At 44.8% G+C, this 26674-nt stretch overlaps 1 protein-coding gene across 6 annotated transcripts in view; it reads right to left on the reverse strand.

Annotated features, from left to right (window-relative positions):
* Positions 1-4134: 4134 nt before the first annotated feature.
* ORC5 (origin recognition complex subunit 5) overlaps positions 4135-26674 on the reverse strand; it is a 320424-nt gene continuing 297884 nt past the window's right edge. For all 6 annotated transcript variants that reach the window (XM_029616273.1, XM_029616274.1, XM_029616275.1 and 3 more), the window contains 2 exons: positions 6614-6726; positions 4135-4787 (listed from right to left, as the gene is read on the reverse strand). In XM_029616273.1, coding sequence (XP_029472133.1) covers positions 4742-4787; positions 6614-6726 — 159 coding nt within the window. In that variant the 3' untranslated portion in view covers positions 4135-4741. The remainder of the gene's footprint in view (positions 4788-6613; positions 6727-26674) is intronic.

The following is a 26674-nucleotide window of genomic DNA, read 5'->3' on the forward strand; positions in this document are numbered from 1 at the left end:
AATATTTTTATTTTTTTATACACACTCAGGCTCAGACATTGAATTGTCTTAATCCCACTCCCTTGGTGGAAGAAGACACTCTACTCCGTTTTATGCCTTTCAGCTCACCTTGGGCATTTGGTTATTGCAATCAACATGCTGCCGTGTCTTACTGCTAGCACATATCTGTGGTATGTACATACCATGCAGCATAAACCCTCACTGGCTCCAATTTCAAACAAGCTGACAGATTCATCAGATCTTGTTTCACAGGAGATGCTGTGTTTTATTTTTGCTACTAGTTGTGTATGACATTTCCGGTTGGTGTCATAGCTGTGTGAATACATAACAGTCCAGAAAGAGCTCTGCAAAATGTACCAGGGTTTGAGCTGCAAAAAAAACCACACTTAAAGTTAAGACAGACCATTTTTACAGTCAAAGATTCTGCTCAATTACATTTGGATCAATAATCCAATAAGTCTTTGCCTGTCAAATAGTAATACATCTTTGCAGTACTTGAATGATATGCAATGCTGAACATGCTCCAACATATTGTATATGAAAGTAGGGGTGTGCAGCTGAAAAACTGGTTGTATTGCTTCATTTCATTTTGTTTTAGTGCATGTTAAAACCCATTTTGTGTGCATTCACATGATTTAATGTGTATTAAATTGTTTTAGTGCATTCTAAAACTTTGGGGGAAGGTCATTTTCAGCTGTTTTTACCTGCAGATTTTGCACTCATTTTCAAAGTTCAAATACACTTTCATTTTGAAAATTATTCCACAAAATAACTACCTGCACATATTTATACCTGCATGTATGTAGTTTCCCCTGTGGATAAGCAGTATTTTCTGCTTTTCTGTACACTTTTTGGGCTGCTCAAAAATTAATTTCTAAGAGTAAAAACATGCAAAAGAAACAAAAATGAAATTTAGGTAATTGTCAAAGTCAATGAAACTGCAATTACATACTGTCCAGAACTGTGGTTTTCAAATATATTTTTTTTTTATATTGTTTATTTTATTTTGTGTATTTGCATGTGATGAGCTCTATTAGCTTCGCGGGGGAGTTGGACATGCTAATAGCATAATGGATTGTGGACACATGTCCAAAATGCGCTCCAACCACGGGTTAAACAGTGCACTCGGCAACAAGGCGGCCCTGTACCATTTGGTATTAATGCTGTTGGAGGGGATGAAAAAACAGGTTTCCAATAAAGGCGAATAAAAGCAGAGTTGCTTACCTGTAACGGGTGCTCTCTGAGGACAGTAGGATGTAATTCCTTCACACATGGGGTGACATCAGCATATGTGATGATGATGATGTGCCATCATCATCATCCCAAATGCCGGCGCTTCTAGAACTTTTACTGAGCCTCATTCAGCATGTTCAGACATGCATTATACCACGTGACCATGTGAGGTCCCCTCAGTCATATCGGAGAATTTAAAAGAATAAAATAAAATAAAAGCCACACATGGGAAATCCAACTCTGCAGGGTGGTGGGCGGGTGTCATGAGGACAAACATCCAGCTGTTCAGGTAAGCAACTCTGCTTTCTCAAATGACAAGCAAGATAGCAGTCCTCACACATGGGTGAGCAAAGCGTACTTTCATTGGCTTGAGCGCCCGTCAATTTGGGCGCTGAAGCCAATGAAAGCACATGGGCGGGCGGGCATGACATCACGGCGTGCGTCACTCACGCCCGTCCATGTGCTTTCATTGGCTTGAGCTCCCAAATTGACGGGCGCTCAAGCCAATGAAAATACGCTTCACTTCGCTCCGCTCGCGCCGTGACTGGAGAGGGCACAGAACAGTGGGCTCTTACCTGACTTCACAATCTTCAGATGAGGGCTGAGCCAGGAGAACCAGGACCTGCGCGGGGGGGACCGCTGCAAGCTGCTTTCACCTCTGGCTGCCCCCTCCGGAGGACGGCAGAGAAGGGAAGGGGCTGAAAGCAATAAAAAGTAAGTTTTCATGGGTTAAAGTTGGGATCCACTTCCTGGTGCCTGTCATTTGAAATGATAGGTACCAGCGCACCCAGGATACTGTATAGGCGCTGTATTAAGCGCCTATACAGTAAAATGGGTTGCGCGGGCCTAAAGCGTCACAGACGCTTCTTGGACACGGCTTGCATTTGCAAGCTATTTAAATACAGTATCGAGTGGTAGGTGAGCAGGACTGTGCCTGCGGCAAACGCGGGTGCGCCCGGCACTAACGCAGCTCTTCCTACCGCTCCTTACTGTATCGGCCTGATTGTGTGCCTGGCATCCTCTTCAAATGAAACAAACAATAGACCTGTCGCCTTAGTTATAGGGATGCCTTTATTTGCTGTGTAACTCTGCAGGATAAATCAACATATGCCCGATTCAGGCTGAGGAGACCATCTGAAGCATTGTCAGAAGCCATGGAGGAGTCACTCCCCTCAGAGATCATAGGTGCCCTTGTCTCCACTGTCATCAACTGGTGACGGGGCCCTAGGTGCTCAGCCCCCAACCAGTGGTGCAAGCACCAGTGGAACTGGTCGTTTTGGCCCTGGCTCTAGTGCCACCTCTGGTACTGGAGGGGGGGGGGGGCTTCCTCCTCCTCCTCCAAAGAATCAGGGATGACAACCGGATCGGCTGGTGGTGGCACCAGTGCCATGCAGAGCATTGATGCTGTTCCAGGAACCAACACCAGCTGGGTCAGTAACACAACTATGAGCACATGTAGGGATTCCAGTAGCGGTTTAAGGAGCGATAGTGCTAGTGTTGATGCCATTGGTGCTCTGATGCTAAGGTTGTGCATTGCCTTTTCCATGGCCAGCTGCATGCACCTCTAATTCCTTCCCAAAAATCGCTGATGCCAGGACAGGCTGGGACTCAAGAGGTGTAACCAGATCCTGTTTGGAACAGATAGGAGGATCAGTGACTAGCATCGGGACTGATGGAGACCATGGAGTACCCCTGGCATCGTCAGAGGACTGGCTCTCCTCACCACAGAATTGCTTCAGGGGCATCACAGCAGAAGCTGCCACATCCCCGTGCTGGGCACTGTGCATAGACGGGGACCGATGCCGTTGCTTCCTCAGCTTTCCTCGATACTCTGATTTGTCCTTCCCTGGTGCCAAGGTTGAGGACGACGAACCCAACATCCTCGACCTGGAGGAACCAGACGTTGACTATTCTCCTGCATCCCTCTCATCTGAAGCCTCAAAGGAGCCAGCAGTGTCCATTGATGTGGCTCCGAGGTCCCTCAGTACTGAGGGCTAGATCTTCTCTGGCCTGAAAAAGCGCTCCATCTTTTTAAGCCGGATCTTACATCTCCCTTCGAGGTCATCCTGTGCACTTGTTGCAATCCTGGATGCCATGCGATGCTCAAGGAAGAGGACATCTATCATGCAGATTTGTAATAGATGTGGTCCTCATACATTTGTGGCACCGCTTGAAACCAGAAGTGGTCGTGTTGTCACGAAACAAAAGGGACTCAAGATCAAAATAAAGGGCGGTGGCCAGCAATGGCTGGCGGATACCAAGCGCATCGCTGCCCCGGGGAATCGACAACAAAACTAAACTTACCTGAAAACGCTGAAAAACCTACCTAGGATGCTAATGGGACAACCAGGGAAACCCCACATTGAAGCCTTAGGAACATAAGGAAAAAAAGCACTGAAAAGCACTTGAGATAGCATATAAAGCTGAGGCTTACCCAACCATGAGATATGAGGCTCCACAGAAAAGAAGAGACTGAGAGGATCCTGCATGGACGCAAGGTATACTGCATGTGTGAGCATGCTCAATGAGGCTCAGTCAAAGTTCTAGAAACTTTGACATAGGTTTTCCGTGCCGGGCTCCAGCCCATATGTGTGAGGACTGCCATCCTACTTGTCCTTGGATAAAGAGAACAGGGTGACTAGTCAGCATTATTTTGTCAGGCCAGATGGATTCAGTCCCACTTTTACCCCTCTGCATGAACAGACTTGTAGCTCTGAATTTCCCAAACAGAGGTCTTAATATCCATACATGAAATGGTGAGATGCAGCCAGTTGGTCACCTTAAGAGAGACCTCTTATCAAACGATAAATAATAAAGGTATAGGCGGCCTATCAAAGCTTGGTGAAACACTGCTTTTCATAAGTAAGTTATGAATAATTATAATGAATACAAGACACTTGCTCATTTGAAAAAAAACTGTTACAACTCTGAAGATAAAAAGTACAAATGAAATCCCAACAACATTGCCCCAAAATGGATGTAAAGATTATCACAAACCAGCTTGCTTTTAAGCATGCAGTTATGTTTACTATATTTTGCTCCACCAATCTCTTAAAATGGTAGCCTTAGGAAAAGCTGCTTTGGCAGGCAAATGCAAGGACTCCTGTGGAGAGGAAGTGAAAAGACTGGGCACACAAACAAGTGCTACTGCCATGTTCAAAGCATAGGGAACAGTTCATAGAGCAAAATGCAGGCCTAAGTAAATAGGTTTGAGGCAATTTCAGTGTTAAGATAACATCATTAAGAGCAGAACAGATTGTGCTCGAACCCTGCTGTTTATAATTAACACATTGGTTCCAAATACTCCAGGGTCCCTGGTAAATAGTTTTCAGCTCAGATCCACCCAGACCAATCAGAGCACTTTCATCAGATTCCACGCTGGGCCAGCACCTGTTTGGACAAATCCAATAGAGCCGAAATACTCCTCTTCCCGGCCAGCTAAGTAGATGGATGAACACAGCTTGGCTTAGTCATTGTCACAGTGTCCATATGGTTTTGGAGCTTGTTTTCACAAGAAATCATATAAGTACTTTATTATGTCAAAGTTTACAGTCCTGCAAAAAAAACAAAAAAAACCCACAAATAAATAATATATACACACACAGTAAGTGGAATTATTCTTACATACCTACTGACTCATGCTTGAGAAGTGCATGTGTAAAGAGTGCAGAAACTATCAAACAACCTGAACATGACAATTTTGTTTTCAACATTCACAGAACAGCAGCTATCAAAATTAAGAGAGAAAGTGTGAGATACTGAGTTGTGTAAAATTTAGTGAGCTATCCAGTTACATTACTATTATATAGCTACATGCGCAAAAACAGATGAATTAAATCACTTTCCTGGAAACCTTATGCCAGCATTTCATAGCAGATTTAGTTTTAGTATCATACTAATTTGTTTTCACTTTTTTTTATCCTCTAAGCAAGAAAACTAATTAAGAATTCACAGATGTAGTTTACATCTTTTGTGCTTCTGAACACTGTATCTGTTCCAAACCACCTGTTCCAGTATTACTTGCGTCTTTTTCATCTGTACTTATTTCCAGCCTGCATTCTTTCAGTCCCTTCATACTGGATGACCCATATGCGTCTCTAGATTTGAAAAGAATCCCAGAACCCTCTTCAACAGGAGAGAAGATGCGAGCACTCTTTCTACGTTAATAACAGGCGGAATAAACTAGCATTCAACCAAAACATGCCATTTATTTTTTTTCTCTCCAAAAACTTATTTGGCACAATAAAACATTCAGACTTATTAGGGATTTTATTGTTTGAGGAAAGGATAACAGTTAGTGTATGCCAAGTTTAAAATCAGTGGTTTAGAAAAGTGAAGAACACAGAATAGCATGCTACATTTATCGTGGTAAGCAAGGGTTTATATATTGCTCGCCTCATTTATTAAACCATTATCAAATGCTTCTTGTGATTCTGCAAGAAAGTTTAGTTTTCACAGGTTGTTTTTATAAAAAATTTTTATGATTGTGACTGCCTTCAATATTCCAGATATATCTAGTTTTACTAATCATCAGAAACTTAACTAGTATTTCCCCAACCCTCTCCTGAAGGCACACCTAGGCAGCTGGGTCTTCAGGATTGCCCAATGAATAGGCATGAGATGAGATTTACATACATTGCAGACCCAGTACATGCAAATCTCTCTCATGCCTATTCATTGGGGCAAACCTGAAAATTTGAGTAGATATATGTGCCTCCAGGTGAAGACTGGGAAACACTGCAATAACTGTTCTTGATGAAATGCCAAGCTCTTATAACTCAGCTTCTCTTGATGCCAGTACTGGACAAGGCAAAAATATTAGTTTTTCTCTGTAGATTTATACTCTCTTAAAAACCACATAGGTTTCAAATATGATCTGTATAAGCAAAAACTTAAATTTAAACTGTACCTGGGAGGCATTTGTTAAGAGATTGTTAAAGGGCGAGACTATAATTTTGTGCTGTCATTTCTCTCTTTAAAGATATGCTAAAATATTCAATCATAATAAAATGGGAAACTAGTTAAGAGTTTAAAATGTGAACTTGCTTGTTTCTTGGCCACACTGTCTCCTATCTCATGTACACGTGTGATATCTGTATGGAGTTTTGATAATATGTAATATGGCAGCACTTCCATTTACTCAGCTTCACAACAGTGGGCGTGGCTATGCAGATGCTATTGCCAATCTAAACATGTTGGACTTGCAGTGGACCGATTTTGAATAAAATATTCTTTGTATTTTGGGCTTTTACCTTGTCTGCTGCAGTCACATGCAGATGAGAATAAAATAAATGACCTAACCTTTGCTCCTTTTTTGTATCTTAATAATCCTCAGCAGTTTTCAATTTCAGTGCTGCTTTGTTTCTTTAAACAATCTTACCTTGCTACTGCTCTGATGAAATCAAGTGACACAGTACATTTGTACTTTGGTCCATCAAGCTGGTCATCATGGCCTGCCATGCTTAGAAGTTGGAGTGTCACAAGTGAGGTGATCTAGAAACAGGAAATACAAACATAAAATTAGCAAGCAGGAAAGAATTTTCTTGAATTCAGAAACATAGTACCTAATTCACTAAGGGTTTTTCCCATAGGCACAAAATGGGAGAAAAGCCTTAATGAATCTGGCCCACAGTTTATTAGGGAACGATAAATGTTTAAACAGCTTTATTTCCTATCTATATATAACATATGGTAAACAGTCAAAAAGAACAAGTATTTGAAGAATTATAGTATGGTGTTTCGATATAGAACCCTTTCCCCACTACAAAATACATTGGCCCAAATCTGGCTTAGGTCACAAATATAATGAGCATGAGCTCCAGCAATAATACATAACCATGGAATAAAAGTGGAAACCATAAAGTCATATGCTAAAGAAGTGATAATATCCCATGCTCTAGAACTGGGATCCTCAAGGGTCACAACCTAATTGGGTTTTCAGGATTTCCACAAAGAATATGCATGTATTATATTTGTACTCAATGGAGGCAATGCATACAAACAGAACTTGTGTGTATTCACTGTGGAAATTCTGAAAAAGAGAGACTGGTTTCTGGCCCTGGAGGTCTTGATTTGGGACTTATTCTAGAGTGGAAGATAGGTTAAAAAATAAAAAGGCAGGGGGAGTGAGTGAAGGAGAAGGAGTGAGTGAAGGAGAAGGGAGGAGGCTTTCGCTCTCCCTACCTGTAACCGGACCCGGCAACCCGAGGAACATCTCGGTGAGCGCGCTGAGGTCGCTGACTAGTGACGTCAGCAGGGACGTCCCCCGACTGACTATAAAAACTGCGGAAGGGCGGCACCCCGCAGCCGCCGGCGCATTGCCTAAGCCACGCGCTCCAAAGAGACGTGCGGCTTGGGCCGGAGAAGATCGGAGACCAGTAGAATTCTGCCAATTTGTTCCTTCAACGGGCAGAAAGAGGAAAGCGAAAATCTCTACTTCCTCTCCAGTGCAACAACAGCGCACCGGCCCAATGGACCATCACACAGTGAGGGTGATGGAAACATCTCGAGAGGTCAGTTTGGGAGCGTCATCATTGGTCTCCCTGAGTCCCGGCGAAGGACCGAAATCTCCATTACAACCATCTGGAATCGTTGCAACTGGAAACCTGGTAGGAGCGGCCCAAGGGGACTCTGACCTGAGTCAACAGGTCGATGCTCGTTGGTCTGTGAATGCAGTTTCAAAAGTTTGGTGGATGTGAAAGATATACCTCTAACTAGTTTAGGAAGTGGCATTAGTCCTGTTGTAATACCGGACAATGTCACTTTGGTGGATCTTGGGAATATGATACTAAAACTTGACAGTAATGTGAATAAGATGAATGAATCATTGTTAACTGTAATAAGAGCTAATACTAATTTAATTGAAGAACAGGGAAAGAAAGTTGATAAATGTGAAAAAGAAATGCTTGCGATTACTAGTAGAGTACAAATGATCCAAAATTCTGAGAATGTTTTTATTCATGATAGCTTAGCTATTTGTAAGGAAGTTGAATACATTGAAAATTTATATAGAGCAAAAAATTTAAGGATTATTAATTTTCCTATAACTCGGCTTCTTTCCCCAAGGGAGATGTTTAAAAAATATTTGAAAGAGAATCTATTATATGAGGAAGAGGAAATCCCAAAACTATCCAAAATATATTATTTGCCTAAGAAATCCTCCAGATGTTCTGGAGGACAAAATGCAGTGGAATCCTCATCTTCTCCAGGTATATCGACTTTTTTAGAAGAGTCGGTCGACCTGATTAATAATAGAGCAAATCTTTTTGTTTCATGTATAGCTGACCAGGATAAAGAAAATTTTAAAAGTTTTTCAGGTGCAAGGATATGTTGTTTTGTGGACACAAAGTCCAAATATTTCCTGATGTGGCTAGAGCCACTCAAGCAAGAAGAAGATATTTTTTATCTTTAAGAGAATGTGTTTTGGCATTAGGAGCCACTTTCTTTTTTAAAGTTTCCATGCCTGTGCCTGATTAACTATCAAGGGAAGAAATTTGGCTTTGTAGACCCTACACATTTAGAAACATTTATTGTAGATAAAAATCAAGTTGCGACTCCTGAGACTATGGCCCAGTAAAAAAATATATAACTCCTGGATTCTTCTGTATAATTGCTTTTACAACAAATTATAAATTTGTTAGTAATTCTATATTTAAATTTCTTTTATCTCCCCCAATTATGGGATATGACACATAATATTCTTTGGGTTTGTTGTATTTATATGTTCTGATGGAAGTCGTATACATATCTGATTCTTTTTTCATGTTTTTTTTCATGATGTTTGTCACTGATGAAAAATTAATAAAGTTTAATTGAAAAAGAAAAAGGCAAGAAAAAGAAAACTAACACATTTTATGAATTCAATGTAGTCTTATGAAGAAAAAGTAAATAAAATAAAATGAGACAAGCTGGACAAGTGGCTCAATGGCAGTGTTTCATGCTGTCATATTGAGAACCTGGTTTCAGTTTCCAGAACAGGACTCTGCTCCCTGTGCCAGCTAGAGATTCTGTGGAGACAGTGTTTATATCCCAGGGGATGGGGAGGGAGTCTCAGCCACGACTCACTGGTAACAGTGGCCAGATTGAGGGTCAAAGGACTATCACTTTAATGGTTCAGCTAGGTAACTTGAGAAAATATGAAAAATGGCAGAAAAATACCTAGAATAGCTGGGAAGGTTTATGGCACAGTAAGTGAGAAGAGGCCTGTTTTGATTGAGCTTGAAGCCCAAAAGGTGCATGATAATACTACTGGGCCCAAAAGAGAAATAAATAAAATAGTTCCAAGGATTGTACACAGATTTTCTCTTCTTCTGTCCACACTACACAATACCTCCAGTCTCACTATGCTTGTTATACACATGAAACTGCTGTGGCGTGACTAAACAACAACAAATCACAAGGGACTGGAAGGCATTCACTCCAGAATTCTGCAGGAGCTCAAACATGAAATTGCAGACCTGTTTCTGGTGATTTGCAACTAATCATTTAAAACAGCCATGATTTCTGAAGATGAATGTGCTTCATATTTACTGCTTTTTTTTTTTTTTTTTTTTTTTTAAGAGGGCTCCAGGGGTGATCTGATGTCTGTGCCAGGCAAAATGGTAGAAACTATTCTTAAAAACAAAATTACTAACCACATAGTTAGACATTGTTTAATGGTGGATATTCAACCTGGTTTTTACAAAGGGAAATCTAGCCTTACCAATTTACTAGATTTTTTTGAAAGTGTAAATAAACAAGTAGATTGAGCTGGTTAATAACATATTTAGATTTTCATGTGACAAATACCCTCATGAGAGATTTCTCAGGAAACTGGGAGGTCATGGGATCAGAAGCAATGTCCTATTGTAGACTGGTAACTGAATAAAAGACTAGGAAAAGTTTGCTTACCGTAAATGTTTTCCTTAGATAGCAGGATGAATTAGCCATTACATGTGGGTGATATCATCTAGTGGCACTGAATGGACCTCTCTCAGCTAGTAGAACTTTTGCTCTACTGAGTATGTGTAGGAATTCCTCCTTGGTGTTTCCTAATGAGCTTCTTCAGTCAATTTGAAAGCTAGTTCTAAGAAGGTAGTCAACTCCCTAGGGAAGCGGGTGTATTTAATAAGGCCAATTCAGCCTGCTATCTGCAGAAAAAAACATTTATGATAAGCAAACTGGCTTTTTCCATCAATTAACAGGTCTGAATTCACCAGGACATGTGGGAAGTCCCAAGCTGAGAGTTGCAACAGAGCATTTACTGAATAAGCAACCCGGACCCCATCATGGAGATTAGACTACTGGGTGAATAGGCTATGCAAAACTGCTTATTTGAATTTACTGTCATTCTCTATAGACTGTCCTGACAGTAATGGGATGCAAAGGTGCACACTGACAACCATTTGCAGCTTTGCAGATTTCAAGTGCTACAGCTCGCAAATGAGCCACAGATTTATTTTAAATTTCTTCTACACCGTCTATAAACTATAACTATGCTAGGTGGTTTACAATACACAAATCAAACATTCAAATAAAATCAATTACAGTTAAACATGAAAATAAATAGGTTATACAAAGTAATTAATAGTTAAATACAGCAATAACAAATAGAATGTAAAATCAAGTGCAGGCAAGCTGGAAGTAATGAGTTTTTAACTCCCTTTTAAATAATTTGTAGTCTGTTAAGGCACAAAGCTCTAACTGGCCAATACAGTACAGTGTGCTCCGGAGCATACTGTTAACCTGTCATTGGATGCGCGTTTTCCCTTACCCCTTATTCAGTATTCAGTTCCCTATTAGGTATGCCCGCGCGATTCAGTAAGTAAAATGTGCAGCTAAGCCGCACATTTTACTTTCAGAAATTAGCGCCTACCCAAAGGTAGGCGCTTAATATCATGGAGATATTAAGTCGGAGATATTAAGTCAGAGGTCCCGAAGGGTAAAAAAAAGTAAAAAAAAAAAAAAATTTGAAGTCGGCCAGCGGCTGTAGGGTCGAAAACTGGATGCTCAGTTTTGCCGGTTTCCGAGCCCGTAGCTGTCAGCAGCTTGAGAACTGACGCCGGCAAAATTGAGCGTCTGCTGTCAAACCCGCTGACAGCCGCCGCTCCTTTTGCCCGTTTCTACCACTGGGCCTAATTTAAATACTGCATTGCACGTACAGCCGAGTGGCCTGTGCGTGCGCCTGGAGAGCAGGCATTCGCCCGCTCTCCCACGGACTTTACTGAATTGGCCTGTAAGGTAGTAAATTCCAGTAAACAGGTTCTACTATAGAGAATGCTCAATGGCAGACAGTTTGAAGATGTATCATGGCTCTAATTTGATAAGCACTGACATCTGTAATTAGTAAGCATACTAGCCTGTAACAGTGAGCAATGCAGTCTGCTAGCCAGGTGGACAATGTACATTTGGCCACTGCTATGCCCAGTCTGTTAGGATCATAAGAGACAAAGAGCTATAAAGCTTGACGATGCAGCAGAGTTCTTCTCTTGTAGTAAGCCAAGGCTGGTTCACAGGCTAAGGTATGAAGGACTCTCTCTCCTTCATGGATGTGTGACCTTGGGAAGAATATAGGTAGCATGATGACTTGAAACTTCAAGTGGGTGCGGAGCACAACTCTATTGTGGAAAAATTGCATATAAGGAGGATAATGAACTAAAACCTGAAGTTCACTGACTCTTCTGGATGGATTACTGCTATAAGGATTATTGCATTCCATGTAAGAACTTGCAAAAAGCAGATTCAGCTTTATCAGTTGTGGTAGAGCCATGTTCAGTTTCCATTGAATGGGAGGTTTTATAACTGATGGTTTAACAAGCTTTTCATGAATTTCAAAACTAATGAATGAATGGAAATAGGCTTAACCTCAGATCAAACACAGTAAGTGGCTATGGCACTGAAATGTATTCTTACAGACGAAGTGGCAAAACCTTAATCAGAAAGAGAGCAAATAATTCAGTAACTCTGAGTTCATATGAAAACAGATCCAAGCTGTTGGGTTGACACCATGAGGAGAACCTTTTCCATTTAAAACCATAAACTCTTCTAGTTGATTGGTTTCTGGCAGTTACTATTATGTCCTCAACTTCTTTGGATAAGGATGTTTTTTTCTTTTTAATCATTGAGCATTCAACATCCAAGCCATAAAGCTGAAGAAGGGCAGATTCAGTTGAAACAGGCGTCCCTCCACTTGAAATAAGGATGGATCTGACCCAAGAGGCACTGGAAGATGGCTGGAGAGCTGAACTAGATGTGTGAACCAGATTTGGCTGGGCCATGCCAAAGCTATAAGCATAAGATAGGCATGGTCTTTGAGCACGTTTTGCATCTTTTTGGTTATCAGTGGAATTGGTGTAAAACTGTACATGAGATCTGCATTCCAGTCTAGCACAAAAGCATCTTGAGCTGATTTTAGTTTGCTGGGAAGAATGGAGCAAAACTTTTCTAATTTTTTGTTTTGCTCTGATGCAAACAGATTGTTGGAAATCTTTATAGATTGAAATGTTTGTTGGCTTTTAATTGCTGAGAAGAACACTTGTGTGATAAAAAAAACTCTGCTGAGATGATCTGCCAACATGTTGGAGATCCCTGGAAGGCAGGATGGCTTGATGTCTGCATGCCCATTCCCATATCTTTATTGCATCTTGGAAATAAAGCCTATGAACCATTGACCCTTTGCTTGTTTACACAGAACATGGCGATCTGATTGTTTGAATGAGAATGCTCTTTCCCTGGAAGATGTGAGTGAAAGTCAATAGAGTACCTTATTGCTCTCAACTTGGAGGTTGCTCTGAAATTGTTTCTCTCGGAATGAGTGGCAGACCTGGAGGAGCTAAGGGAGACAGATGTATATACAGGAGATCTTCAGGGATATAGTAGAGCAGTCCTACCTCCAATCTGCCAGCCCTGTGTTGCCTTGGAGGAGAAAGGACACCTGGAAGCTGGGCATCACCTTGGTGAGGCAGGAAGCAATCCTGTAGCTAGGACCTTCCCTCAAGTGGTGTAGTATCCTCCCACATCAAGGTTATGTCTTCAGGGGAACGTGCCCAGGAGGGAAGGGTTAGGATAGCCATTGTAGTTAGTGATTCAATTATTAGGAAAGTAGATAGCTTTGTAGCTGGTGGACGTGAGGATTGTATGGTAGCTTACCTGCCTGGTGAGAAGGTAGTGGACCTCACGCATCACATAGATAAGATTTTAGCCAGTGCTGGGGAAGAGCCGACTGTCTTGGTACATATGTGGGTATCAATGACATAGGAAGATGCAGGGAGGTAGGTTCTGGAAGCCAAATTTAGGATTTTAGGTAGAAAGTTGAAATCCAGAATCAGAAATGCAGGACACCAGAGGCAGGCAGAGCTCCACAGTCTCAATGTGTGGATGAGACTATGGTGCAGAGAAAAGGTTTTTAGGTTTGTAGGAACTGGGCATCATCTTGGGGAAAGGGGGGACCTTTTCTGAAAGAATGGGCTCCACCTTAACCAGAATGGAATCAGGATGCAGACACTAACCTTTAAAAAGGAGATAATGCAGCTTTTAAACTAGATGTTGGGAGAAAGCTGACTGTCACTCAGAAGTGCATGGTTCGGAATGATGTATCTTTGAAGGATACTAAGAGAACAGGGAAATTAGGCCATCCCAGTAGAGAGGTGCAATAAAAGCTAAGTGAACAAGGTGCCTTTAAGTAAAGAACAAAAGATTCCAAATTACCCCTGTTAACTGATAATGTTGAGATTACTTACCTGATAATCTCCTTTTCCTTAGTGTAGACAGATGGACTCAGAACAAGTGGGTATAGTGTGCTCGTGCTAGCAGTTGGAGACGGATCTGACGTCAGCACGGGTACATATACCCCCACAGGAAGTGAAGCAACTCAGTAATCTTCCTTGCAAAAGCTGTTATGGATATATGTGTACTGACCGATCAATTAATTAATGAAACAGGATTCCCCTGACCGATTGATAGGAGCTGGAGACCGCCAGCGCTTCCAACCAGAAGGCGTCGACACCTGGTAGAGTGGACGCTCTTATGTAAGAAAATGACATGGCTTACCTTGAATTGGTGAAACCCATGTACACCGGCAGTAGGGCGGGATGCTGAGTCCATCTGTCTACACTAAGGAAAAGGAGATTATCAGGTAAGTAATCTCAACATTTCCTAGCGTGTAGCCAGATGGACTCAGAACAAGTGGGATGTACAAAAGCTTTACTCCCGGACTGGGCGGGAGGCTGCCTGAGGACCGCGTAGGACTGCCCTTGCAAATGCTGTGTCCTCCCTGGCCTGGACATCCAGACGGTAAAATCTGGAAAAGGTATGGAGGGAGGACCATGTCGCCGCCTTACATATTTCTGCAGGCGACAGCATCCTAGATTCTGCCCAAGATGCTGCTTGCGCTCTGGGAGAATGAGCCTTGACCTGTAGAGGTGGTGACTTTCCGGCCTCTACATAGGCCGCTCTGATAACTTCTTTAATCCAGCGGGCGATGGTGAGCCGAGAGGCCGCTTCCCCTTGTTTCTTCCCGCTGTGAAGGACGAACAGATGGTACGTCTTTCGTACTGCTTCTGTCTTTTCCAGGTATCTGGACAGCAATCTGCCGGTGTCGAGATGGCGTAGTAAACGCCCTTCTTCTGATTTCTTCAAACCCGCCGTGGTTGGCAAAGATATGGTTTGGTTGAGGTGAAATTGTGAGACTACTTTAGGTAAGAAAGAGGGAACCGTGCGAAGATGGATAGCCTCTGGAGTGATTCTGAGAAAGGGATCACGGCAGGACAGCGCTTGTAGCTCTGAGATGCGGCGTGCGGAACACACTGCCAGCAAGAACACCATCTTCAAAGTTAGCGAACAGAGAGACAGGCCCCGAAGGGGTCTGAAGGTGGATCCCACGAGGAAATCCAAAACTATGTTGAGGTTCCACAGGGGCACTGGCCACTTCAGTGGCGAACGAATGTACTTGACTCCTTTCATGAAGCGGGAAACATCTGGGTGCGTGGTAATGGTCTTGCCATCCCTCCTGGGACCGTAGCAAGACAGCGCAGCCACCTGAACCTTGATGGAGCTTAGGGAGAGACCCTTCTGAAGCCCATCCTGCAGGAGATTCAGAACAATAGGGATTGTGGTCGCATGTGGATTGGTGCCATGAGTGTCGCACCAGGCTTCAAATACTCTCCAGATCCTTATGTAGGTGAGGGATATGGAAAACTTGCGAGCTCGGAGAAGTGTATCTATCACCGGTTCCGAGTAACCTCTTTTCTTCAGTCTGGCCCTCTCAATGGCCAGACCATAAGAGAGAATTGAGCCGGATCCTCGTGGAAGATGGGACCTAGACATAGCAGGTCCCTGAGAGGAGGCAGGGGAAGAGGCTCCCCTGTCAGTAGTCTTCTCATGTCCGCGTACCAGAGTCTTCTTGGCCAGTCTGGTGCCACTAGAAGAACTAGGCGTTTGTGCCTCTGAATCTTGTGTATAAGGGCGCCCAGCAGGGGCCACGGAGGAAAGGCGTATAGCAGGGTCCCTGGAGGCCATGGCTGAACCAGGGCGTCGATCCCGTGAGAGAACGGATCTCGCTTGCGGCTGAAGTATCTGGGTACTTGAGCATTGGACCTGTCCGCCAGTAAGTCCATGTCCGAAGTCCCCCACTGATCCACAATCATCTGGAAGGCTGTGGGGGACAGCTGCCATTCTCCCGGACTTAGGCTTTCCCTGCTGAGGAAGTCTGCCGCGGTGTTGTCCCTTCCGGCAATGTGGACGGCGGAGATGTCTTGGAGATTCGCCTCTGCCCAAGCCATCAGCGGGGCTATCTCTAGGGACACCTGTTGGCTTCTGGTTCCGCCCTGTCGGTTGATGTATGCCACTGTGGTGGCGTTGTCGGACATCACTCTGACTGCTCTGTTCCTCAGTCTGTGAGCAAATCGCAGGCAGGCTAATTGGACTGCCCGTGCCTCTAGGCGGTTGATGTTCCACCCCGACTCTTCTCTGTTCCACCGCCCTTGGGCGGTGAGCTCTTCGCAGTGTGCTCCCCATCCGCTCAGGCTGGCATCTGTGGTGAGCAGAGTCCATGTGGGGGAGGACATCTTCGACCCCCTGCTCGTGTGGTCGGACTGCAACCACCACCGTAGCTGGGTCCGCACCCTGGCGGGTAGAGGTAGATGCACGGTGTAGTTCTGTAAACGTGGGCTCCACCGAGAGAGGAGGGAGTGTTGTAACGGTCTCATATGGGCCCTTGCCCATGGTACCACTTCCAGGGTGGATGCCATGAGACCAAGAACCTGCAGATAGTCCCAAGCTATGGGCCGGCTGGCTCCCATCAAGGACTGTAGACGCGTCTGGAGTTTTAACCTTCTCTTGGTGGTGAGGCTGACTTTGTCTGCCTGGGTGTCGAACTGGACTTCCAGGTATTCCAGTGATTGGGAAGGCTATAGGCAACTCTTGCTTAGGTTGACTACCCATCCCAGACTTTCCAGAAGGGCGATCACCCTGTTGGTTGCCCGATGGCTCTCCTCTCGTGATTTCACTCTGATCAGCCAATCGTCTAGGTAGGGATGGACAAGGATTCCTTCCCGTCTGAGCGCCGCTGCTACTGCTACGATCACCTTGGTGAAGGTCCGCGGCGCCGTGGCTAACCCGAAGGGCAAAACCCGGAATTGGAAGTGTTGTCCCAGAACCTTGAAGCGTAAGTAGCGCTGATAATCCCGATGGATCGGGATATGCAGGTAGGCTTCTGACAAGTCTAAGGCCGTGAGGAATTCCCCCGGCTGTACTGCGGTCTTGACTGAGGGCAGAGTTTCCATGCGAAACTTCGGGATCCTTAAGTATCGGTTGACTGACTTGAGGTCCAATACGGGCCGGAAAGCGCCCTCTTTCTTGGGTACCATGAAATAAATGGAATAGTGCCCAGAATCCGTTTCCCATGCAGGTACTGGGATTATGGCTTTCAAGGACAGGAGCCTCGCCAGGGTAGCTTCCAATGCTGCCTTCTTGTGGATTGGACACGGAAATTCCACAAACCTGTCTGGAGGGATGTGATGGAAGTCCAGATAACACCCCTCTCGGATGATGGCGAGGACCCACTGGTCCGACGTAATCTCGACCCATCTGTGGTAGAAGAGGGTTAACCTGCCCCCTATGGCTTTGACCCCCGGATGGATCGGCTGATTCTCATTGGGGGGTGCGGCCGGGGCCCGAACCCGAGCCGGCTCCCCTCTTGTGCTGCTTGGTCCGAAAGGACTGGTTCCTGGCCTGAGGACGAGGTGCCTGGTAGCGACTCCTATAAGGAATGAAGCGTTGGGAGCTTCTACCTCTGGAGGGCCTCGGAAAGGTGCGCTGGTTCCTCTTGGACCTGTCTTCTGGCAGTCGAGGTACTGAAGAGGCACCCCATGTGCTGGCCAGTCTATCTAGGTTGCTGCCGAACAGAAGAGACCCTTTGAACGGCATTCTAGTGAGACGTGTCTTAGAAGGAGCGTCGGCTGACCAGTTCCGTATCCAGAGCTGCCGCCTGGCTGCTACTGAGGATGAGACCCCCTTGGCTGTCGTACGAACTAGGTCGGAGGCGGCATCCATAAGGAACGAGAGAGCCGACTCCATGTCTGCTGCCGGAGCATTGTTCCTGACCTGTGACAAACAGGAACGTGTTATCACTGTGCAGCAGGTTGCGATACGCAAAGACAGAGCTGCCACCTCAAAGGTTTGTTTCAGGATGGCGTCCAGGCGTCGGTCATGCGCCTCCTTGAGGGCCGCCCCCCCCCTCCACTGGAATGGTAGTGCGTTTGACCACAGCACTAACCAAGGCGTCCACCTGAGGGCACGCCAGCATATCCTTGATTGCTGGGTCCAAGGGGTACATGCCAGAGAGAGCCCGACCCCCTTTGAATGAGGCCTCTGGCTCATTCCACTCCAGATCGATCAGCTGTTGCGCTGCTTGCAGGAAGGGAAAATGGCAGGCTATGGGACGAAGACCCTCCAGCAGGGGGTTCTGCGTAGATGCCTCCATGGTGCTGGGACCCGGAATGGCCAACTCCGTCAGGCACTGAGAGACCAGGTCGGAGAGATCCTCCTTGGCAAAGAACCGCCTCATAGTTCGATATGGCTCTATCCCCGAGGGAAGTTCCCCCTCCTCGGGGGGTTCGGACTCGTCCTCCGAGACATCAGGGTCCGCAGGAGCCGGACTGCCCGGAGGCGGTTGCCCGCCGTAAGGGCGAGAGGGTCCGGGGACAGGGTCAGCCGGGGCAGCAGGGCCTGAACGGGAAGCCGACTGCATCTGTACAAAGGCGTGAATCCCCTTAAATAAGTCCACCCAGGAAATGGAAGCGGTCTCTAGCCGTCGGGGTACCAAATCCCCCGGAATTCCTGGCTGTTCAGGACACCCCGCTAAATCCGGGGTGGCCCCTGGGGAACTGTCAGTAAACCTCGGTTGAGACTGGTCCTGGCCCGAGGCTCCCACGGCCTCCTCACATTGGGCACAAAGGGAGTCTGGCTCCTCGCTCTGCGTGGCTCTAAGCTGGCACACTGAGCATAGGCCAAAAGCTTTCACGCCGGAATCAGGAGGTGCCGCCCCTGGAAACGCCGGGGCGTTCAAGTGTTCCATCGCATCTTGCGAATGCAGGGCGCCGGCTTATACCAATAATATGCACTTTATAATATACAATATGCGTTCAAATATACAATATACACTCAGCACTATGCGTTGAATAATATCCAATATGCGCTCAAATATAACATATGCGCTCAAGGATATGCGTTCAGCACTATGCGTTCAAGAACATATAATATGCGCTCAAGAATATGCGTTCAGCACTACTCGCTCAATAATATACAACATGCGCTTAAGAATATGCGTTCAGCTATATGCGCTCAAGAGCATACGATATGCGCTCAAATATACAGTATGCGCTCAAAATTATGCGTACAGCACTATGCGCTCAATAATATACAATAAGCGCACAAAAACATACGCTTAGTAATGTATATGCTGCGTTGTGCACCCCTCCACAGGCGCCTATCCGTGGGCGCTCAATACCTTAACAAGGCTAACAAAATGGCGACCTCCACGGTGTGTCGTCTACCGGCAACGCCGTCGATCCTCGTACCTCGGAGACCAAAAGTAAGAGATGTACCCCTTACCTGATCTTCGGCGCTTCCCAGCTGTAACCCGGGCGGTCTCCGGCTGCGGGGGGAAAGGGGAAATACCTTCACCGCCGCGCTCGAGGAAATGCACCTGCTGCCTCTAAGCCGCCGAACTCGTCACGCTCGGGGCGAAGTCCACTCCGGGACCGAGGCGCCTCTCAGCCAGGCCCGAGCCCTTCTCGCTCGGAAGCTAGATCCCTGCCGCGATTCGGCCACTGGACCGAGGCCTAAACCTCCGAGGGATCGCGGAAATCACCTCGGGAAACTCAACTGGGGGAGGGACCCGAGGGTATCACCGCAGGAGTGCGGGGCTCGTCGTCTGGTATCTTTAGAAATTTAGTAAGTCAAAAGTAGAAAGTAGAAAGTAGATTTGGAAAACACGCTCAGCGAGCGTGCAGGAGCTCCAAACTGCTTTGGAGACGGAAATTACTGAGTTGCTTCACTTCCTGTGGGGGTATATGTACCCGTGCTGACGTCAGATCCGTCTCCAACTGCTAGCACGAGCACACTATACCCACTTGTTCTGAGTCCATCTGTCTACACGCTAGGAAAACAGGTTTTTAATACAAACAAAGAACATTTTGAAATGTCTGTCTACAAATGCTAGAAGTATTTATTTTATTTACATCTTTTTTACTATACCGATGTTAAGACGAAGATTCTTATCACACTGGTTTACATCGAACCAAAAAATTGTGAAAAAGTTACAAACAACAAGTATCAAATTAAGGAGAGAGTTAAATATAAATTATAAATGAAAGAGTACATTAATGAATAGAAAGGAGGATGAACATAACGTGTAATAGGGCTGATCAACAAAACAATGTAATAAAACCTCGTGAAAGGAAACAGAAATTCCAAATTAATTCGGCACTTAGTTCGGATCTCGAAGAGGGAGGGGGTATGGGGTGGGGGTGTATGGGGAGGTGGGAGAGAGGTCATAGGTGGTCAGGGAGGGGGAAAGTTAAATGAAGTTACAGCAAGCATTGCACATTAACTGTAACATGAGTGTGTTTGTGACAGGATGTTAAGAAAAGGCTTGTAAGAATAACCAAGTCTTCAATTTCTTTCTAAATGTGAGCTGACATTGTTCCTGACGAAGCTCTGGGGGTAAAGCATTCCATTGTGAAGGTCCGGCGGTGGAGAAGGCGCGTTTTCTTTATGAAGGGTGGATCGTGGCCTTGGTGGAGGGGGCGATTATAGACGCTTTCTAAGCAGATCTAATCGGTCTGGAGGAAGAGTGCATGTGGAACGGTATGTTAAGTTGGAGGGAGGACTGCTATATAAAAAAAATAAGATGGGAGAGTTAAGCGTGTATAGCACTGGATGAAGAGGTAGATATAATTGGTATCTCAAAGACCTGGTGGAATGGGACACTGATACCAGGGTACAAATTATATCAAAAAGATGGATCAAATTGATGGAGGGGTTGGCACTATATATCCAAGACATGATTCTTCTGAATCCAGGTTTTTTGCACATACTTTCTCCATTACCTACAAAGCAGTAATAAATGAGAAGTGAAACCTCATTTTGGGTGTTGCACTTCTGCTGCACCTGTGTCTTTTGCAATGGAATAATCCGTCAAAGGCTAAATACCGGACAAAACGAATAGTGAGTAACAACCATAATGGAAGAGTTTGAAGAAAGAGTCCAAGAGGGCATGAAACCCGGTAAGATCTATATAAAGCATTGGATTGTTATGGCAAAACCAAAAGTTGGTAAGTACTGAAAGGGAAGGAAATGTGGAAAGAATTACTAAGGCAGCCAGAGCAGGGAAAGAAACACCCAAAGGTACCAAGAATGGCTTGGAGCAGCAGTAACCCTGGCATTTAAATTCACAAATGATAGGTGCAAAGCAATGCAGAAAGGCCCCAAGATATACAGTGAGGGCTGAGGTATCTCATCCCTGCTTTGGATGCTGCCTGCCTCGTGCCCCAGGGCAGTGACACAGAACACCACCCCATTTTCTCTATGGTGGTTTGCTGCTGCAGTCGCATGGCAGAGGATCTCTGGCCTGCCACTTGTTTAGTAGAAGGTGCTGTGGGGTTAGCTTGGGGAAAAGTCTTATGACAGTATCTGTTTTGAGTGGAAGAGAGTGTCCTCAGGCTAGTACTGCCACCCTCCCCTGATGCCAATGCTAGCAGGTGGTGTTTCTGAAGATGATGCTGCAAAACAGAGTTTGTCAGATGCTCTAATACCTTTGCTCAATTGATGGCCTTACTACAGTGAATATAATGAGCAAAACATGGATTTTCCCTCACTTTAAAGTGTCTCCATATCATGGATGTTTTCCATGATCTCTCTGCATATGTATTCATGAAGAAACCACTCCAGATCCACCAGACCCTTAATAGCATGATGCAAGATGGTGGTGGTGGTGGTGGGGAACCATGTAGGATTTCCTAAAAGTTACCATAATAGGAGCCAAGGAGAAAACAATCAAGAAGGTGAATTCTACTTCTAAGATAGATGTTGGAGCATGGCAGTAGAACCTTTAACCTCAGGAGGATATTTCCTTTCTTCCAGTTTGACCATGAAGACTGCATCCGGGTATTGTTTAAAGATCAGCTCCACCATTTCCAACTGGTCTGAACCATCTGGGACAGCAAGGCTCTCTGTAATGACCTCATGTGAGCCCTCACCCAGGGAACTATCACCAAGGCTGCCACCATCGAGAAGCTAAAGACAGCTCCACACTGTTGGCCTCTGAGTAGATAGCAATGCCAGAATCAACTGCCATAGTTTTCAAATCCTCTGCTGCATCAAGCAGGCCCCATCCTGCCTTGTGTTAAAAAGAAAAATGCTCCCAGATATTCCAGGGTCTGGGAAGGAAATAAATTGCTACGCTGTCTGGTTCCTGCAAGAATTGTACCACTCTCCGCATAGTGACAACACTGCTTCTGACTTTGTCTTGAACAGCCAATCGTCCAGATAAGAACCAGGTTACCTTCCTTCCAGAATGCTGCTGCTGCTGCCACCACTACCATCATCATCTTGGAGAAGGTCCTTGGAGCTATGATCAATCAAAAGGAAAGAGCCTGAAAGTTAAAACGCTCCCTGAGCACTGCAAAATGAAGGAATTGCTGGTGTCGTCCCCTCCTGATAGGGCATGGCAATTAGCTGCCATGAGATTCAAGGAGGTAAGAAACTCCCCTCATCTTACCACCCTGATGATGGACTTCAAGGTCCCCATTCTGAAATGAGACACCCAGAGAAACTTGTTGACCTACTTCAGATCCAATATGGGGCCAAAAGTTCCATCCTTTCTGGGACACATGAAATAGATTGAAAAAACAATCCCGACCCCAATGATCTTTGGGAACCAGGATCAAGAACAGAAGACTGTCCAATGTATGTTTTTTGTTTTTTTACAGTTTTAGGCACCACAAAATGGATAGGACAACAATTCTGGACTCATTGGTCCTGGGAACTAGGATCATAGCCTCAAAGGACAGAATAGTTCATACTGCATTTTGCTTCAGAGTGAAGTGACAAGGGAGAAACAAAAACATCAGAAAACCAAGCAACGAAATTCTAGGGCACAGCCTGCCCAAATGACCTCCAGCACCCATGGACATATGACCATAGTGCACAGCGGTTCACAGGCACCATCAACTTACAAAAGCAGTGTGCCGTGCACCACAAACTAGAAACACCATCCCTGTGGCAGCAAAAGTGGTCCACGATACAAGGCCGACAGCAGCCCAGCCTTGTGGCAATGAAGAAGGCCCACGATGCAAGACCCCAATGTGAGCCCATCCCTGTGATGGCAGAAGAAAGTTTGGGGGGTGAGGCCCAGTGTATGCGTGTAAGAATGGGAACTGTGTGTGCGTGAGAATGGGAGCCTGAGTTTGATTGTTTTTGTGGTAAGAATGGGAGCCTGAATTTGGGGGTGTATGTGTGAAAATGGGAGCCTGGGGGTATGAGTGAAAGAGTGAGCTTGTGTGTGTATATATCAGAGCTTGTGTGGGTATGAAAGGCTTCTAAGAAAACTAAAAAGTCATGGGATAGGAAGCGATGTCCTTTCGTGGATTACAAACTGGTTAAAAAAGACAGGAAACAGAGATTAGGATTAAATGGTCAATTTTCTCAGTGGAAAAGGGTAAACAGTGGAGTGCCTCAGGGATCTGTACTTGGACCAGTACTTTTCGATATATATATAATATAAATATAAAATGGGTACAGATCATCCCTTGATAAATCTCCTCTTGATGGGACCTGGATCTTTTGAACACTTTGTTAAACATTGAAACTTTGTAAATCGTTGTGATGGTGAAACCAAACGACGGTATATAAAACTTGATAAATAAATAAGGGGTTCTGTGAGTGTGTGTGAGGGAAGAAGGGATTAAGAGAAGAAACAGAGAGAAAATAGTGACCCAGGAGAAGGAATTAGGAAAATAATGACAAGGGGAATGTGAAAAAAAAAGACTAGGACCAACTTATTAGAAAAATAAAAAGATCAGATAAAGGTAAAAAACTATTTTGAGTTTTTAGTGATTGGAATATGCTATCTTTGGATGTATTTCTTATATATTCTTTTATTTTTGCTCTTTAGAGTTCCACTGTTCAGAGTCCTGTTTCTAGGGCTATTTTAATTTTGTTTGCATGTTTCTATTTCTAATTTGTAGTCCCTTATTTCTGAATTAGTTAAGGGTCGGTCTGTGTTCTGCTTCTTTGTGACTGAAGTTCAGTATTTCTGCTAGCATGCAGTTTCTCCTTTCTGCTTCCCCAGTAGGTGGTGTATTAATATTTTAGGGCCTGGTGTAGTATTTGCATTGCTACTTTTTAATAAGGTTGCTGTTATTTAAATCCTGAGAGTCAGTTCTGTGACTGTATAATATGGCAAGATTGTAGGCATATGTTTAATTATTATTTGCAGGGGTTTGTGTTACTTTACAAAATGTTTAGCAGTGGAGAGTCTTGTTGCTGAAGTGACAAGTTTGAATATATTTTTTTTTCATGTTGGGTTGTAATGTGCTGAATAGCAAGTGTAATTTTGTGCGCATAGTTTTTTTTTAAAATTTAGTTACACGGCAATAGCAAATTTTCTGATGCACCACCACCTTCAGCAGTCTCCCTACACTCCTGCCAGCACTCACTGATCAGATGTAATCTGGTCAGTGCAATGAGAGCCCAAGGGAGCTGTCAGAAATTGGACAGGATGTAACAGTCTCACAGGATCCCTGCCCTGTGTAGCACTCTCTAGCTTATTGATACGGATGAGGCTCTGCTCCATTAAAGGAGAGAGAACTGGTCAACTTCAGAAGCTCTCTCCCCCTTTTATTTTATTTTTTTTTAATTGGAAAGCATTTCCCTCACAAATGCCACAATACTTAGTGAATGGAGGAGCTAGGATGTAAGGAAAGTAAGGATGCAAATCCTCCTTTATGGCACAGACATTTAAAATGTTTTGCCTCCGAACTGACCACATCATGTCAGGAACAGTGGGAATTGAACTTATGATACCAGGAGCCACAGAGACATTGGAAAGAGTATAGCTGAACCCACTATTGGAAAGTCTCCTAGGTGCCTCAAAGGTCTGCTTTAACATGGATTAAAATTTTCCCATCTTGAGCAACTTTCAAAGCAGCACTCCCTTTGACTGGCTCCCCCCCCCCCCCCCCCCCCAGTCCCAAGGGTTACCATTTAGATAATCCATCAACCTTTTGGGATCCTGCTAGACTTATGACCTGGATTGTTCACTGATGGAAACAAGATATTGGGCCTGATGGACCTTTGGTATGACCCAGCATGGCCTTATGTTTTTTTTTAAAGAACATTTCCCCTTAAAATTGATCTCTGGGGACACCTATTCCAGATCAGTCAAATCCTGTACTGCCTTGTGCAGTGGGAGGATTTGAGTGCTTATATATGCTAACCATAATAGGATCTTGCGAACCTGAGATATGAAGGAATACAGTTCTTTATGAAAAAGATGAATCAGGAACAAATCAGAATTACCTTATGGAGGGAATTCACCTTCCTCCAAATCATCTTCACTGTCCTTGGGACCCTCAGATCTTCCAGGGAATCCTAAGAGCCAATATTCTCCTCATTCAGATCCAAGTCTTAAACCATCCCACTGACTCTTCCTACCAACTGAAGCTAGAGGGGGAGCAGGAAGACCGAAGGTAGAATGCAGACCAAACTTTGGTCCATGCAAGACATGGTGCAGACAGCGGACAGTTCCAAAAGAAGAGCAATCCAGGAGGGAAGGAAAGGGAACAAACTATTTTTTGAGCTGATAAGAAATGTTAAATGTTTTCCTCCTGCTCTGAGGGACTGAGAAATGGAGGCCCTGACTCACTCTGATCACCAAAACGGCTGCCATTATTGCTGCCACGGGACCCGGGGAACTGACCACCTCTGCCTACTCAGATGGTCCTGCCAGCTCGATCTGCTCAGATGCTTCCAAAAATTGCAGAAATGCCAGCTTCCAACAATCTTCTTTCATCCAGGCACTCTCATCACAGCTTGACTGCTCGCCCGCTCAACTGCCTGCGGGTCCTACAGCTGCTGCAGAACAGGATCTTTTTCTGTGTGTTCTGCCGTGGTAGTCAGTCTCCCTGCCAAACAATTACACCACTGTGGCCCACAAGAAAAGTGGGAGAGGTCTTGTAACTCATCACCGAACACTCCCAGTACTGCTCTCCCCCTCTGACTGCTAAGCACCAGTGCCTCTATGCTTTCTGATACTCCTCTCTCACTGCTTGGACTCTTCTGTCCTTTTTCCATTTAAACTTTATCAACTGCAAATGTGGGAGGGGGGTGGAGGGATACAGACCACTAAGCCCAGACCTAATAGAAAGGCATTGGAAGCCCCCTGATACCAAGACTGCTCTACCCAGGGAGGGAGAAAACTTTCACCTTGGGAGCCAACTTCTGAAGGATTCCTCACCATGGGGCTCTGCCCAACTGGAGGAAGGAGAATAAACCTTTCCCTGCAGGAGCTGCACACAAATTGTCCTATTCTACCAGCCTAACCAGGCCTTCTTCCATAGTGCAGGATGGTCACCTACTATCTGCCGGAGACAGAGAATAGTGGCTGGCTGAAGTCAGCAAACCTACTGACCTCTGTCTTCATCTGCCGGTCGGGGGGCATCTCTCATTCCTCTGGATTGGTCTGACTGGATGAAGAGGAAGCAGCATTCTGAATACCACATTCTTCAGCTTTCTGAATATCAAAAAATCAGTTTCAGCTTGTAATTTATCTGGTAACGAATTCCATAAAGCAGGGGCTGCAACCTTAATTGCTCTAGAATAGGTTTCTTGTAAATTAACTTCCTTTAAAGTTGGAATAAACTGATTAGCTTCAGCAGACTGCAAGGATCTAGCAGGAATTTAG

The sequence above is a fragment of the Rhinatrema bivittatum genome, chromosome 9 (genome assembly GCF_901001135.1).
Source record: "Rhinatrema bivittatum chromosome 9, aRhiBiv1.1, whole genome shotgun sequence".
NCBI classification, from domain to species: Eukaryota; Metazoa; Chordata; class Amphibia; order Gymnophiona; family Rhinatrematidae; genus Rhinatrema; species Rhinatrema bivittatum.